Source organism: Crinia signifera, chromosome 4, assembly GCF_055691185.1.
Source record: "Crinia signifera chromosome 4, ASM5569118v1, whole genome shotgun sequence".
NCBI classification, from domain to species: domain Eukaryota; kingdom Metazoa; phylum Chordata; class Amphibia; order Anura; family Myobatrachidae; genus Crinia; species Crinia signifera.
The window spans coordinates 193,168,551-193,184,141 of NC_139220.1; the positions used below are offsets into that span (position 1 = coordinate 193,168,551).

General features: G+C 45.2%; 1 protein-coding gene across 1 annotated transcript in view; it reads right to left on the minus strand.

Moving 5' to 3' along the window:
- LOC146073004 (uncharacterized) overlaps positions 1-7,467 on the minus strand; it is a 248,677-nt gene extending 241,210 nt beyond the window's left edge. Inside the window, exons 1-4 of the mRNA XM_083180177.1 lie at positions 7,389-7,467; positions 5,705-5,888; positions 3,760-3,919; positions 69-162 (exon numbers count right to left, since the gene is read on the minus strand). Of these exons, the coding sequence (XP_083036303.1) occupies positions 69-162; positions 3,760-3,919; positions 5,705-5,888; positions 7,389-7,467 (517 nt within the window). The remainder of the gene's footprint in view (positions 1-68; positions 163-3,759; positions 3,920-5,704; positions 5,889-7,388) is intronic.
- Positions 7,468-15,591: the final 8,124 nt, after the last annotated feature.

Consider the following 15,591-nt stretch of genomic DNA (forward strand, 5'->3'; position numbering starts at 1 on the left):
TTTATGAAGGTTTCTATACCTTAATATTATATAAGGTGAATTTTTCTATAAAAAAAAACCTTACCAACCTATAGCAAATATAGTAACACCTCGATCTTGCAATTGTTGGGCTTTCTCTTCTACCAAGTCCCCAGATTTACCATCTGTTAGTAGTAAAACAATCTGTTTAGGAAAGAAATTGAGACACAAAAGAATTAAACAAAAGATCATGGGAAAGCTATAATATATAACCTGAAAGGATAAGAACTCCATTTTACTTTGAAATCTCTGGGGAAATATGCTGAAGTGTGGTTTGCTCAAATCGTAGGTTTTCTTGGAACTAAATTAACCCTTGTGAGAATCAAAAACAGATTTGAAACTGTAGAGCAACTGCACCTATCACGGCCTCATTCTGACCCTAGTGGGCATGAATCCAAAGGGATTCTGCTCCACCAGTCAGAAAGACCAATTGAAAATGAGCCATTTCGAAAAGAGCACCAATCATGGCTTGCTGCTCAATTGGAGCATTGCGGGCCTGATTCAGATGCAGACTCAGCAGAAATCCTGGTACTTGTGTATTTTAGCGGCGCCCATCGTATCGCATACCATTACGCATGCGATGGTATGCGATGCAACGCGATTTCGTTGGTTAGTGTACGATGGCATTCAAATTGTATGCCATTGTACATGGCATACAATGCCATACGATGCGATGTGATTAAACATTGTATAAGCACCCTAATGGGTGCTTATACAATATTAAGCACCCTAATGGGTGCTTACAATGTTAAATGCACCCCCACAGCACCCCCCACTATAAACGTGAACCCGAAGCGTGGCGAGCGGCGGCGGTACGCGTCCTACGACCTTTTCATACCCCCACTATCCACGTCGGCGTGGAGTTGAGAATAGATTAGCCCGAAGCGTGGCGAGCGGACGCGGATACCTGTGAAGCCCGCGAAGGGACGCGTTTACCTGTGAAGGTATCCGCGTCCCCTCGCGGGGCTCGCTGCGCTCGCCACGCTTCGGGCTCGGTGGCTTGCTGCGCTCGCCACACTAATCTATTCTCAACTCCATGCCGACGTGGATAGTGGGGGTATGAAAAGGTCGTAGGACGCGTACCGCCGCCCCTCGCGGGCTCGCTGCGCTCGCCACGCTTCGGGTTCACGTTTATAGTGGGGGGGTGGCGTGGGGGTGCATTTACCATTGTAAGCACCCATTAGGGTGCTTATACGATTTTTCATCGTATAGAGGGTCAAAATCGCGTCGCATCGCATGCCATCGGGTACATGGCATGCGATGCGATACGTTCATCGTACGATGCTGAAATCGGGCGCCGCCAAAATACACAAGTACCGAAATCCTTTTTCGGTGACAAATCTGCAAGGCATCACAAGTGTAGTAACCACCCATAAGTAAACAGAGATGTCCACCAAAGCCATTGCAACAATCTCAGCAACTGCATACTCTGTCACAACTGCAATCAGTGGCGTAACTATATAATTTGCGCCCCCCCGCCAAAAAAATTTCGGCGCCCCCGCCTCCATACCTGACAGAGCCGCATCTGCGGTCACTGTCCCGTCCAGTCTCCCGCTGCTCCAGTCTCCGCTGCGCTGCTGCCCGGCCGCATCTGTCTGTGGTCACTGTCCCGTCACTCGCTCCCGGCGCCGGCTCCTGCTGATAATGAAAAGTGACTCTTAGAAAATGGCTGCCAAAACTGTCTGCAATACGGGGGCAGCCATTTTCTAAGTGTCACTTTTCATTATCAGCAGGAGCCGGCGCCGGGAGCGAGTGACGGGACAGTGACCGAAGATGCGGCCGGGCAGCAGCGCAGCGGGTAACTATAGCACCGCAGCCCCCCCGGCGCCCATAGTTACTCTGCGCCTCCCCGCCACGGCGGGGGCTGCGGTGGCTTAGTTACGCCAGTGACTGCAATGCAGATACAAGGAACACTGAATGCCTCCTTGGCCATGCAGAATGTCTGCACAGTGCTGGTGCTATGCCAAGTTTTATGGGTATGAGATCACAGTCATATGCCAAGACATGCCCTGCACGAGAAGTGAGTGGTTAGGTAACATCGGTGTGTGTGTGGTGTATTTGCAGGTGCAGAACAGTGTTGGTGAAAATGGCCTTTATTTGTCTGAAAGTCTTAATCCTCTTTATCCTCAGTTGGATGCAGCACACTTGCGCACTGTCTACATCCCCCTTCTACACCATCCCACTGTCTTCTCTCCATAATTGCATTGGTGGGTTTTTATTTCCCTATTTTATTCTATTTGAAATTGTTTTTACTTGTGACTTTAACTGTTAGTGATATATCTTGTAACCCATATTTTCTGTAACATAAGCCTTGTAGTGTTTTAACTTAAATAAAAAAAATCGTAATTTCGTTTTAGTGTCTGTTGTTATCCAACTCAAGTCTCTGAAGAATTTTATCGTAATATTAATAATTTTGTGTGTCGGTGGAACCAGCGCTGGCGTGGACTAGGTCCGAACAGTACTTTGGTTGGTGGCAGTCTATCGTGTTGAAAAAGACACACACAATCGCACCCAAGTGAATGGATGTTTATGCTGAACATCCATTAGCATTCATGCGGGGAGCTCGGCAAGCGAGGGGAGGGCAGGTGGCCATATGGGCAGCGTTACATCCACACGCATCGCGTTGTGTGTGGACCAGAATAAGGTCCGAAGCCTTGTCCGCACAACCAGGACCCTCTCACAACAGGTCCTCCTTGTGTACCTTAGGTGTGGTCACAAAACCACAATCCCATTTTTACAAATAGGAAGCATACAGCATAAGCAATATATTAAGTGGCCCTTTGGCTTACCCAATATCTGTTATTAAGGAAAAACCGTTACAAACAGGTAAAACATTTAAATGATCTACAGTACCTTGGCTGTCAGAACTGGACAAAAAAAAGTAAAAAAAGAGTCCAAAAAATCATGAAACATTCATGTTGACCTTTTCACATGTTGACCATCGACATGTCGACCTTTTACTTATATTGATCTTTTTCTATATTATTTATTTTATTTATTAAGTTTCTTATATAGCGCATACATATTACGCAGTGCTGTGCAGAGAATATTTGAACATTCACATCAGTCCCTGCCCCAGAGGAGCTTACACTCTATATTCCCTACCACATGTACACGCACACACAGACATTGTAGGGTTAATTTTGTTGGGAGCCAATTAACTTACCAGTATATTTTTGGATTGTGGGAGGAAACCGGAGTACCTGGAGGAAACCCACGCAAGCGCGGGGAGAATATACAAACTCTGCACAGTTAGGTCCATGGCGGTTATCGAACCCATGACCTCAGTGCTGTGAGGCAGTAATGCTAACAATTATACTCTCCGTACTGCCCATACATCAACCTATTGAATGCTGACCTTTTGATGTGACCTATTGACTGTCTAACTATATATTGGGCCTGCTTCTGGTTCACTCACATAGCACATTTGGTTTGCAAATGGACAAAAGGTTTGCATACCACAGCACATTGGAAGTATTTAGAATTTTTAGACTTCAAAAGATGCATACAGATTGCAAACCTAATACTAAATCGCTGCTTAAAGCTCTCCACAAATAGCTAACTAATTCTGTGAAGCAGAGTATTATCAATAAAATAAATATAAAACTCATGTTTTTCATTGGGAAATAAACGAATGCAGATGACAATAGGATAAAAGCTAGAATATGGAAAATGTTAATGGAAAGTTTGACAATGTCAGATACACAACATACAGGGAGCTTTTACACAATACTTAGTTACCTTTGGAACATCTTCTCTGGAAATAGAGGGATTAAATACTCTGTCAGCCAGAAAAGCAAGGGCTTCTCCAGTCTTAGTGTTACCTCCTTTATATTCAATGTTTTGGAGAGCCAGTAGTACATCTTGAATGGTTTCATAATCTGACAATTCAATGCTCATCCTGCAATAATCAGAAAAATCATTACAAATATCAAGAAATAACAAAAAATCTCTACAATGGTATCTGATACCTCAGAACAAAGCTCAAATATTGATGCCTAGTAAATCTCAAGATACAGCAAGGCCCAGTGGTGTAACAGGAACAGTGTTGGTGAGAGTTGCAATATTTGTCTGCATGCTTGTGCCCCCCTGCCAAAAATGTGTTGGGAGGGGGGCTGCAGGCTCCATGCCAGGAGTTTCATTCTTTTCATGCTCGGTGTCAGGGGTTCCATACTCAGGGTTTCATACTTGTTGTCAGGGTTTTCATGCTCGCTGCCATGTGTTTAATGCTAGGGGTTTCATGCTTGTTGCCAGGGGTTTTATGCTTGTTGCCAGGGGTTTCATGTTCACCAGTAGAGTCAGCATTCCAGGAATCCCGATACTTCTGGTTAAAAGTGTACAGGCTCTGTTTCCATGACAGTTGGTAGCGGTCTGGTAGGTACTTTAGCATCCTTCTCCACCTAGGCGGCAACCAGACCACATTGATTCTGCATAACAGAGGTTCCGTGCCTCCAAGCCACCGTTTGGTCTATGGTAGCTATTGCTATCCTGCTGACAAGGCTAGATCAATGGCCAGGTGCTGGGCCTGGTGTTGATAAAGAACAAGGGCCTAGTGTGAGAAGCCAAAAGAGGTGTTTGCCAGTGCCGTGTCGATGTGGCCAGTGCCAGGTGAGCATATTCACTAATGTTCAGGACCCCAATAATGGCCATGTTTTCCAGGTCACCCAGCAGGTGCACAGGTACAGTACAGTATGTCACCAACTGTCATATTTTAGACATCCACTGGTTGCCTGGAAAACATAAATTAGTTGGGGTCCTGAGAACCAAGTTTGAGTATCATGGATGCACACCGCCTACATTATCAGGCCCAGCGCTTCCCTTAATATGAAAAATTAGAAAAATGTGGAAAATAGAAATACAATTTTATTACTTCTGAATTATGGTTAACCATTTGGCCTGCCAGGTTACTGATGTCAAAAGTATGATGTCTGTTTATATGTGGAGGCCTGGCACTGTAGTGAAACTGCCCCATTGTTAATCTGATACAGTTAAAATTTTAATACACTGTTTAATTAAAAATAATACAAAATCCCAAACTGGCAAGAGATTATGGAGGGATGTTCCAACCTCTGCCACACGGTACATCCTGCCACACATTGCGCTGATACTAATCGTTATGTGCTTAGTAACGCAAAGCTCCCCTGATAAAAGCCCTTTGCGATGATTGCCGGCACCTGAACTTCCAGGTTTATGACCTGGGAGTCCATCTGTGCATGTGCAAAAGGACACGGCGGCTGTGGGGCATGCCGACAGCATGGATGTGTAAATAAGCCCATACGTTTCTATAGGGTAACACCCCGTTTCCAGGGCTAAGTACGTGTGGGAAATGTGACAAAAGCCTAAAAACACATTTTCCAATTCTTACTGTCCCATTACTGGCTACTAGATACCAATGTACTGTCCATCATATGATGGGGTTTCCCATTAGTAGTCTTATCACTCAAATTGGAAAGGTTTAGTGTATTGAGACTAAAGGCACTCCCCTCCCATATTCTTTCGACTTCTCCTATGGGAGAAGTCACAGATGGCCCCCTTGAGCCGTCTGGCAGCTTCCCGAGCGGCAGGATCTATACAATAAATCGTATGTGATCCCAGCCAAGGCTCTGGGTCTGACATATCTATAGTGCAGTATTAGTGATCTAGGGGCTCCGATCAGATGCACACGGGACTGCGCAATATGTGTTACCTTGTAGAATCTCCATAAACAGCAACTCCAAAGCGCATTCCTTCCTTCCCAAGCACCTCTGTATTCTGGAATGAGCTCATCATACTCCTAATAAAGTCTTTAACAATCTGAAAGTTGTCTTCTCCCACACTCCAAGACTCATCTACCAAGAACATGATATCCGCCGTCTCTGCCGACCTGCAGTCTAGGCAAAAGTAAGTTACAGTACAGATGCATAAATGAAAACCATACAACGATGAAAACAATAGTTTATATAAAAAATAAAGCAATTCAGATTAGATTTTCTCCTCAAAAAATCCATAAACACAGCTTTAACCTTTGTAGTGGGCCTAACATGGCCGCCTCGCCTGGTACACTGGTAATATAGTAACATTAGTAATTAAGGCTGAAAAAATACGTTAGTCCATCGAGTTCAACCTATCTAACTTGTAACTACTGACTTGAGTAAGTCATATCTATAGGATTCCCTTAGTGGCCAAAAATGTATCCAGTTTTTATTGAAATTCATTAACAGTAGTTGCTGTAATCACCCCAATGAGTTCCAGAATTTCACTGCTCTAATGTTGAAGAATCCTCTTCTCAATTCAGTACGGAATTTCTTTTCCTGCCCGTGTGTCCTAAGCATAGGCCTGTTAGTGAACAAATCATCTCCCAGTTCTATATGATACCCAATCCTGTATTTGAACGCACTAATAATATCACCTCTCAACCTATGTTTCTCCAGTGAAAATATACTCAGCCTGGTTAACCTATCTTTGTATTCTAGTGATTCAAGACCTTTTACTAGCTTAGTCGCCCTTCTCTGTACCTGTTCCAATACATTTATGTCCTTTTTAAGGTGCGGTGCCCAGAACTGAACACAGTATTCCAAGTGTGGTCTCACCAATGCCTTGTAAAGAGGCACTATCACATTAGCATCCCTTGAATCCATACCCCTTTTAATGCATGCCAGTGTCCGGTTTGCTTTTGCTGCGGCACTTGAGCAGTGGGCACTATTACCCAATTTTTCATTTATGATGACCCCAAGTCCTTCTCTGCAGCAGAATTCCATATAATAACTTTGTGCGTGCAGTGTTAGGTTGGTTTGCAAAGCTGCAAATTTCACAGCTTTGCGAGTCAACCAGAATGATCTCCATAATGCCACAGAGTAATGCAGCTTACACATTATGCCAAACAATAATGTCCTTATACACATAATGCCACACTGTAATTCCCTTTTCATGTTATGTTGCAGACTTGTAATGTCTCTAGTCTATACCCATAATACAATACAGTAATGCTCTAAAACATATACCGCACATAAATACAACCCAACCCCCCATTTTGCAGTTTAGCCATTTTTAATTACCAGCAACCACCTGGCCTGGACTCTGCAGATATTGCCGCCTGGGCTGGTTACAGGGAGTCAGTCAGTGCAAGCTCATTCATACAAAGGCCCATGGGAGGAGGAGCTACTGGGTCTAGGCATGTACAGCAACCCTCCTCCAGGGAAAGTGGTCATTTTTGTTACTGTCCACCGCTGACCCCACTGTCTCTGCTGTCCACACTGGCACTCCCGCTGCTGCTGGTTAAGTTGTATGAGTTGCATGCCTCTAGGCATTTGACTAGTTTGCCTATGCCTATGTTCAGCTCTGTTCTTTACCCATGTACTTATAGTATGTAAGAATCATATTGCATGGCATACCTTCTAGTTGAGCCATCACTGTCCATTTGGATAAAAGAGCTGTAAGGGTGAAAATCTTTAACTGTAATGATATCTTCATAGTGTCCAATTATGCAACTGAGCTCAGCTTCTGTTGTTCTTAATGTACAAGTGCTGGGGAGAAAAACAATGAAATGGGACAAGTTAAGGTTGCACTCTGCGTTATAGGATAGTGCAGTTGGTGTGAAGTGGGTCTATATACTGTAGTTGTAACTTTGTAGCCTATCAGATTTGCATGACAATTACATGTCTCTTTATGACAAACAGAAAATGTTAAACACAGGATACTGTATATGGCTTGAACAGAAACCTGCTACTGTATATATGATTAAAAATGTATCATTTGAAAGCTTTCCTTTTATAATTGTTAAATAAGAGTTTGTATTTTAAAACTTTTTGCAGTTGTTATACTATACATGGTTTACACAAGCCTGTTGAAAATATATACCCAAGGTAAACACGCATTGTGGGTGATTCAAATGGTGACAATATCATACCTCCCAACATGACCCTCTCCAGAAGGGACGCATTGCTCTGTTCCAGCATTTCCCTCATAATGTATGATTACCATCACCTGTGGTAAAACACCTTTGTTATCAATGAACCTGCTCAACACAGGTGATGGCAATCATACATTAAGAGGAAAGTCCAGGAACAGAGCATTGTGTCCCTCCTGGAGAGGGACATGTTGGGAGATATGCAATATGCTGAGAAATATCCTGTTATAGTCTACTATGCACATAGCCACCTGAGATCCACCTATTATGGTATGCTCAGTTTGGCTGTTCCTTCTCGCCTGTGTAGGGGGAGATATTTCCTATTTATTTATTACCAAGTTATTTATATAGCGTACGCATATTCTGCAGCACTTTACAAAGAATATTTGAACATTTACATCCTTCTCTGCCCCAGGCACAGGCAACAAGGAGACAGCCAGCAGCTGAGACACACCTGGCAACTTGCAACCTGCCGTGGCACATTAGTGTGTCACAGCAAACCGGTTGAAAATCGCTTCTCTAGTCTATTAGTGACACTAACTACACTGCATATCTGCCAATGAGATAGGATGCAGCCCTGATTGGAGACAGCACAAGGTCCCTCTCATCACTTAATATGCTCCTGATTTACAGTTATTGTATATTAGCTACACCATTAACATACTTTAAGATGCATTTTATCATTGTCTGTTTACTGGTGCCGAGGACCTGACATCAACATACACAGTATCAACATATGATTGTCAGACTGCCCTATGCATTCCACCAGTGCCAGATTAAGCCTTCGGGGGGGGGGGGGGGGGGGGGCCCGGGGCACTTTAGACAGGGGGGCCCCTTGCACTTGTCATTACTGGCCGCAAACTGCATGGGAGAATATTACACTGTCAAAACACAGAGTAAAGGCAGTATAAACTTGGTCACTGGGTAACTGCAGGGGATATACAGTATATACCACATGAAAAGCCTGTGTTTGTCCCTCTGCACCCTACTCTGTAGGAGACCTCACAGTCCCAGTGCTGCCTCTTAAAATCCCTCCCATGACTAGGCTGCTGCTGCTGTTCTCCATGGGCCTGAGAAGCATGTAATGAGCTCCACCAATCAGAGCTCAGCACAAACGTCTCAGCCTCTACCCTCTGGTGCAAAGTGTCATGGGACTTAGACAACTCCCAGTAATGCACTGCACACTTGTGCAGTCAGTGTGCCTTGGCTCCCGATGCTCAGCACCATTAATCATTGTCACATTGGCAGATAGGTGAAGCTGCAGCACTACCCCACTCCCATGCACAAAACCTTTAGCTAAAAAAAAAAAATACCAACCACAGGAGGCCCCTAGCTAGAGGGGGGCCCAGGGGTACTGACCCCTTGTGCCCCCATTATAATCCGGCCCTGCATTCCACATTTTCTATTTAAATGTATTCATGCAGTTAGAGCTATATCATCATTCACAAAAACCTCTTGTTTACATGTTTTATGCAAACGTTACCATATCTGTTCGTTTCTATTTGTATATTAGGAATTAGAGACGCGTTGGCTTGAAAAGAATGGTTTTGCAGGGCTTTTGTGATGGTTTTATAACAAAATAACACCAAGAAACAATAGACTAATTTATACATTTTCCTCTAAATGTTGAATATATGTGTAGAAATGCTGGATAGTATTAAGCAAAAGAGGCTCAAAATGGTGAAACTGATAGAACCTATTATATTCCAAAATTGCATTTGTTTCAGGCAAAAAATGACAGGCAGGAGCTGATTGGCTGGCTGTTTATCACTCTCCATTTGATCACTTTTGAAGCTTAGTGCATCTGGCCCTTAGGCTCTCTTACCTCAAGTTCCCCAGGGAAATTCAAAGCAATTCTAGGCCCCTCCTTGGACCCCTTGATCTACTACATACAATAATATAAAAAAGTAGTACTGTATTTAAAACGGCAATAAATTGCATAACCCATACTGTTGTGTAGTGGGTGCAATAACTTAAATAAGTAAATGCTGGGTATGCTGACTTCAATCGATGTAATAGACAACAGCCAATCAGGAGAGGTCTTTCATATGTGAGCAAACTTTCTCCCTGTAGTTAATAATTTTTTTTATTGAAGATGGGATGTTTAGCCCTTAGCAGCCAATCAGATTCTATTATCTTCTAGAAGGTACTAAATAAATAAGAAGTAGACTCTTATTGGTTGCTACCCTATCCCATCTTCAATACAACTCCTACTGTATCTTATTACATTTACCCCGTGAGGTAAATCTTTCCAATTTTTCTTATTTTGTTTTGTTAAGAAACTGTAACCGTCAAAATGTCTGAGATACTGTAACCACAAGAATTCTGTGGTTAGGTGAAGTAAAATAAGGTGAGTGATAGGCAGTAACACAGGGTAACACAGAGACATACTGTAGCTGCAGAGTGGGAATGAAACAAAGAGGAAGATTTATCATTAAGCCCCTCAAAATGAATGGCACATATAATCACTTTAGGCCTTCCCGAACAATTTACAAGTATGTTGTATTTATCAATGTACATCCACAGGGATAGAGATTAACTTTGCCTTCAAAAATATAGTATCAATGGTACTGTAATTAATACTGAGGAAGAAAGGGATTTACAGTAGGAGTTACTATTTTGAGTGATTTAAAGGTAGAAAAGCAATGTTTACATAGCAATGAGAACGGAAGTCAGATGTTTGGTTGCATAGGGAGACGAATCAGTATTTGGAAAAAGAAAGAAGTAATAATGCCACAGTATAGGTCAGTGGTACGGCAGAGGGATAGAGGTCAGATGCACGGTTTTTTGATAATAGGAAAGGGCTGCAAATTCAAAACTCTGTGAATTGGTCTCAATCAGGCCGTTTAGCTCCATTCAAGACTTATTAAAGAGACACTACTGTGTTGTGCACACAGAGGGCAAGGAAGAAGAAATAGGGGAATATATTCATGTTGGCTCCAACCAGCCCCCCCCCCCCCCCACCAGTGGGACACTGCAGTATCCAGTCTATGAGTTGACAGTGATTAGGTAGACAGTCAATAGGTCGACGACTATTGGTTGACAGGCAATAGGTTGACACAGGAAAAAGGTTGACATGATCTAGGTCAACATTGACCAAAAATCAACACAGGCAAAAGATCGACATGTTAGCATAGGCACAGGGGGTGCCAGGGGTGCACAGGCACCTCCTAAAGACCGGTACCCCCCTTCCCCCCCACAAGATTGCTGACGTTTCTGTCTTTTTTTTTATATTAAAGTTCAGCATGCAGGGCATGGACGCGGCTACACCATCACAACCCGGCACCTAACACCGGCTGCGGTGTCCATGAAACAGAGCAAGCACCGGAGCTGCACACAGAAGCACAGAGGGAGAAAGGGGGACGTTATGTGCTGGGGGACGGTAGCTGCGGCGTCAGTGGCTTATGCGGCGTCTGCTGCTGGTCTCCATGGCAACACTTCCTGACACTGCAACCACCTGACTCTGCAAGTCTGCAGCTGCACCATCCCCACCACTGCTGCTGCTGTATGTGCGATAGTAACAGGAGTCCTCCTGCTGCCGACAGGACTGTGTCATAAATAATAACACAAATCAGGGGCAAACACCGCATTTCTAGAGGGGAGGATTTTATCTGCGCATTGATGACTGTTCTGGTAGTCGGGATATGTCAGGGCACACTGCCAGGGGAAGAAATAAGCTGTACCATCACAGTATGTGTACACATGGTAGCCCTTAAAATGTGTTTTTTTTTCTAACACATCCCTTTATGGGGCTTCAAACCACAAGTGATCAGGGGTAGGGGACGGCTGACTTTAATGCTGTCTATGATTGTACAACCTGTGCCCGGCCTATGCAGGCTGCAGAAAGGAGACCGGAGCCAGCCGCCCCCCCGCAGCAAACTTCCGAATCACCTCATCAGGTCTGGCTACCGAAATGTGCATATCAGAAGGGGAACAGCAAAGATGGGTGATGTGGGATATGAGGAGGGGGCAGGGACGGAGGGAGTTATGGGATGTGTTCAGCCAGTCCCAGTGTGCCCAGTCTGCTGCTCCATTAAGTCAATGGCAAGTGCAGTGCTACTGTGCTCCAGGCTCCAGCCCTGTCCCAGAGTCATGCACTTGCACGCCACATCTCTTCGGCGATTACCGTCTGCTCTGGGAGGGACAGTCTCCAAATAGCTGGACTGTACCCCTGTAATCAGGACATCTTGGAGGTATGCATTATGTTTTGTGAAGGGCTCTTATCACTAAAGGGATGCCGAAGGGTAGGGATTAACTCTTTGAGTGCCAAGTGAATTTGTCAAAATAGGTGTGAAAATTGCCAAACAAACATTTGTATTCACCATAATGACCTGTAATGTTTACCTTATACAGGAAATATAATCTTTTTTTACACAACATTTTTATTTGAATTTATTTAACAATGTTTTTGGCATTTTTAGTGGATTTTTTGCGCATCTCTCACGGAGATGTTGGCACTCAACAGGTTATGGATAGCTGTAGGCATAATAATACCATACCCATAGTGACAACTATAACTACTATGGTGAACACAATAGCTAATAGATAGAACTACTGAGTACTGCAATAGCTGTAACTACTGAAGACTATAGCTTCAGTAATTGTAGTAGTTAGTTATAATCCTCAGTGTAGTAATGAGATCTGTGAGCTGATGAAGAAATCACATAGGAAATGTTTACCTGTAAACACTCGGGCTGTATGTCAGAACAAGCATTGTGATAATATATGACCTCAGGCATCTACTTTTATGTAACTATACCCTCATTCTCACTAATGGTTTCTCAGATCTGTTAAGTGATGTATCTGCTCTATCTCATTTTGTCACCGGCACATTGACACAGTTATAGATACTGTCAGTTCTTATGGCTAATAATCCCCCTTTGGGTCATGACTGATCACTAACTTTGATCCTACCAGATGTAATCTTTTTTTTAGCCTTTGTCTTAACAAGTTATACCTGATGAGCTGCACACGTCTCATATTTGTCAGCCATTTATTGTATGATTTACTATGAATGTAGTAAGCTTGATTTGTAGGTTGGAAGTCTTCTGATTTCCCACATAAATAAGCTTGTTTTTCCATTGTGGTTTATAAATTTACAACATAAAAAGTATCTGCACTGGTATTTTTTATGCCGAGTACACACTGGAAATGATACTATGTCGCTCACGATCAGGGCTGCCATCAGGGGGGTACCCTGGGGACAAGTGTCTTAACAGATGAGAGGGCCCAGCCCTGGCCCGCTGAATCAATGGTCATTGATGCTGCCCACAGGAGCCGCATTCTTGATCACCCGCAGCCCCTTGCACACAGCAGTCTCCGGCTCACTTAATAGCACCGGACGAGGTACACTGCAGCAGCCCCCACAATGGCTTGGAGAAGCCGTCGCCAACAGGGTCTGCAGGGAGTGCCGAGCTGCTGCTGTCTGCTACTGCCAGATGCCGTTGTGCCTGTCACTGTCTGTCTAACAGGCAGCGGCGCCGGCAGCAGGAAGCCTCTCACTCACTCAGACCTGCATAGTTGATGAGGTGAGGTCCGTCCTGTCTCTCCCTCCTTTCCTCCCAGCAGCAGCACAGGCAGGAACTACTAGGAGGGGCAGTGGCGTAACTATGAATTTTGCTCCCCCCTGCCAAAAAGTTTGTGGTGCCCCCCCCGCTCCTCTCCAGCGTGTTTCCCCAGCGTGTGACATCACACGCATAACGGAGAAGCTGAAGTAGGATAGAGGTAGAGAGGCCAGCAGACACTGCTGCTTCCCTTGGGCCCGACGCATCCCAGGCCGCCCTAGCATGCCTATCCGTCCACCCATCCTGTACACAGTAGCTAATAGCCGGCTCTGTATACAGTCAATTGAATCAGTGGGAGGATTTGTCGTCTCTGCCATGGCCGCACCCGCGCTGCGACTGATTCGCCTCCAGGGCTCAGCCAGTGGGCATCGACAGGCAGCAGCATATCAGTGCGTCCACCGGGTGCTGGCGCCCACATAGACCCCACTGTGGCTTGCTCCCCCAAGCGGCAGCTGGGGCTGCCTTACAGCCACTGAGGAGGGCTTTTTGTGCACACACAGCCTCTGTCCGTCCGCACAGGCTGGTGCAGCATCCTCCCTCTCCCTGCTTTCTGTTCCTGAGCGTCCTGCTCAAGAAGGCACTCCTCTCTTGCCCTGCACTCTGCACTCTGGTTACTGAGCCCTCTCCTTATACAGGCTGCAGCAGGAGAACACAAAACTAAGGTTAACCCTCTCAAACCCTGGTTTCTACAGTGGGATGCAAGTGGGAGGCACTCAGTGTCTGTGTCATTACGTGTCTGCGTCAGTGTCTCTATTTGCAGTCCGTGTGTCAGCATATCCCTGTGTGTAGGTGTCTGTCAGTGTCCAAGTGTCATTGGCTATATGTGTCAGCATATGTGTCTGTATCAGCATCCATGCATCAACTTGTTAGCGTCCATGTGTCAGCAGCCATGTTTTAGTCTCTGTCCATTTGTCAGCACCTGTCTGTGTGCCAGCATGTCAGTGTCTGCGTGTCCATGTGTTAGCATCTGTCAGCATACAGTACTTCCCATCTCTCCCGATTTTTATGGGACAGTGATTTTATTTTTGTGACTGTCCCACTGTCCTACCGAAGGGCAGCAATTTCCAGCGATGGGGGGGAGGGGCAGTTGGGAAACACCCTGTCACTTGGTGCTCTGCTTGGCAGAGCAGTGATGAATTTTGCGCTTACGCAAACCATCTATTCACGGGAGACATAGTGACGAAAGCGGGAGGCATTATTCCCAATAAGCCATGCCCCCTCTCAGTGCAGTCACACCCTTTTCTGGCGGCGGTCTTAATTCCTTCAGTGTGAGGGTCAGTATGGTGTGTGGCCTATAGAGTAAGGAGCATAACGGTGTGTGACATATAGGGCGGAATTTAATACAGCCCGATTTCAGGGACAGTGCGAGATGTCCGCCGAACTCGGATGTTTTTTTTTATTTAAAAGTCAGCATTGGGCGGACATCTCACACGAACTCGGGCAGCATTAAATTCCACCCCTAGTGTAAGGTGCATTAAGTGTGTGTGGTATAGTGTACAGTTAATTACGGCATGTGGCATATAGTGTACGATGTGTGGCGTAATGTGTAAGGGGCATGGGGGGGGGGGCGCCAGAAACTTTTTGGCTGGGCGGAGCAAAATTTATAGTTACGCCACTGCGTGGGTCCCCTGCTGCTCGACACCCGCCACTCACATACGCACACACAGCATCTGACGGGGGAGCGCAGAGCGCTTCCGGGAAGTGCAGATTCTCGCGGCAGGGACTCGCGATCCAGCGCTATTAACCAAGCAAGCAAGTATTCCCCCATGTCAGCAAGCATGTATTACCCCATGGCAACGAGCAAGCAAGTAACTCCCCCATAGCAACAAGCAAGGAACTCCCCCATGGCAACAAGCATTCATTCTCCGATGGCAATGAGCAAGCAAGTAACTCCCCCTGGCATGTATTCTCCGATGGCAATGAGCAAGAAACTCCCCCTGGGCAACGAGCATGTATTCCCCCATGGCAACAAGCCTGTAACTCCCCTGGGCAACGAGCATGTAACTCCCCCTGGGCAACTAACGAGACACTCCCTATGGGCATCAAGCATGTATTCCACCATTGCAACAAGCATGTAAATCCCCCTGGCAACAAGCATTTAATTCTCACCCCTGACACAACAAG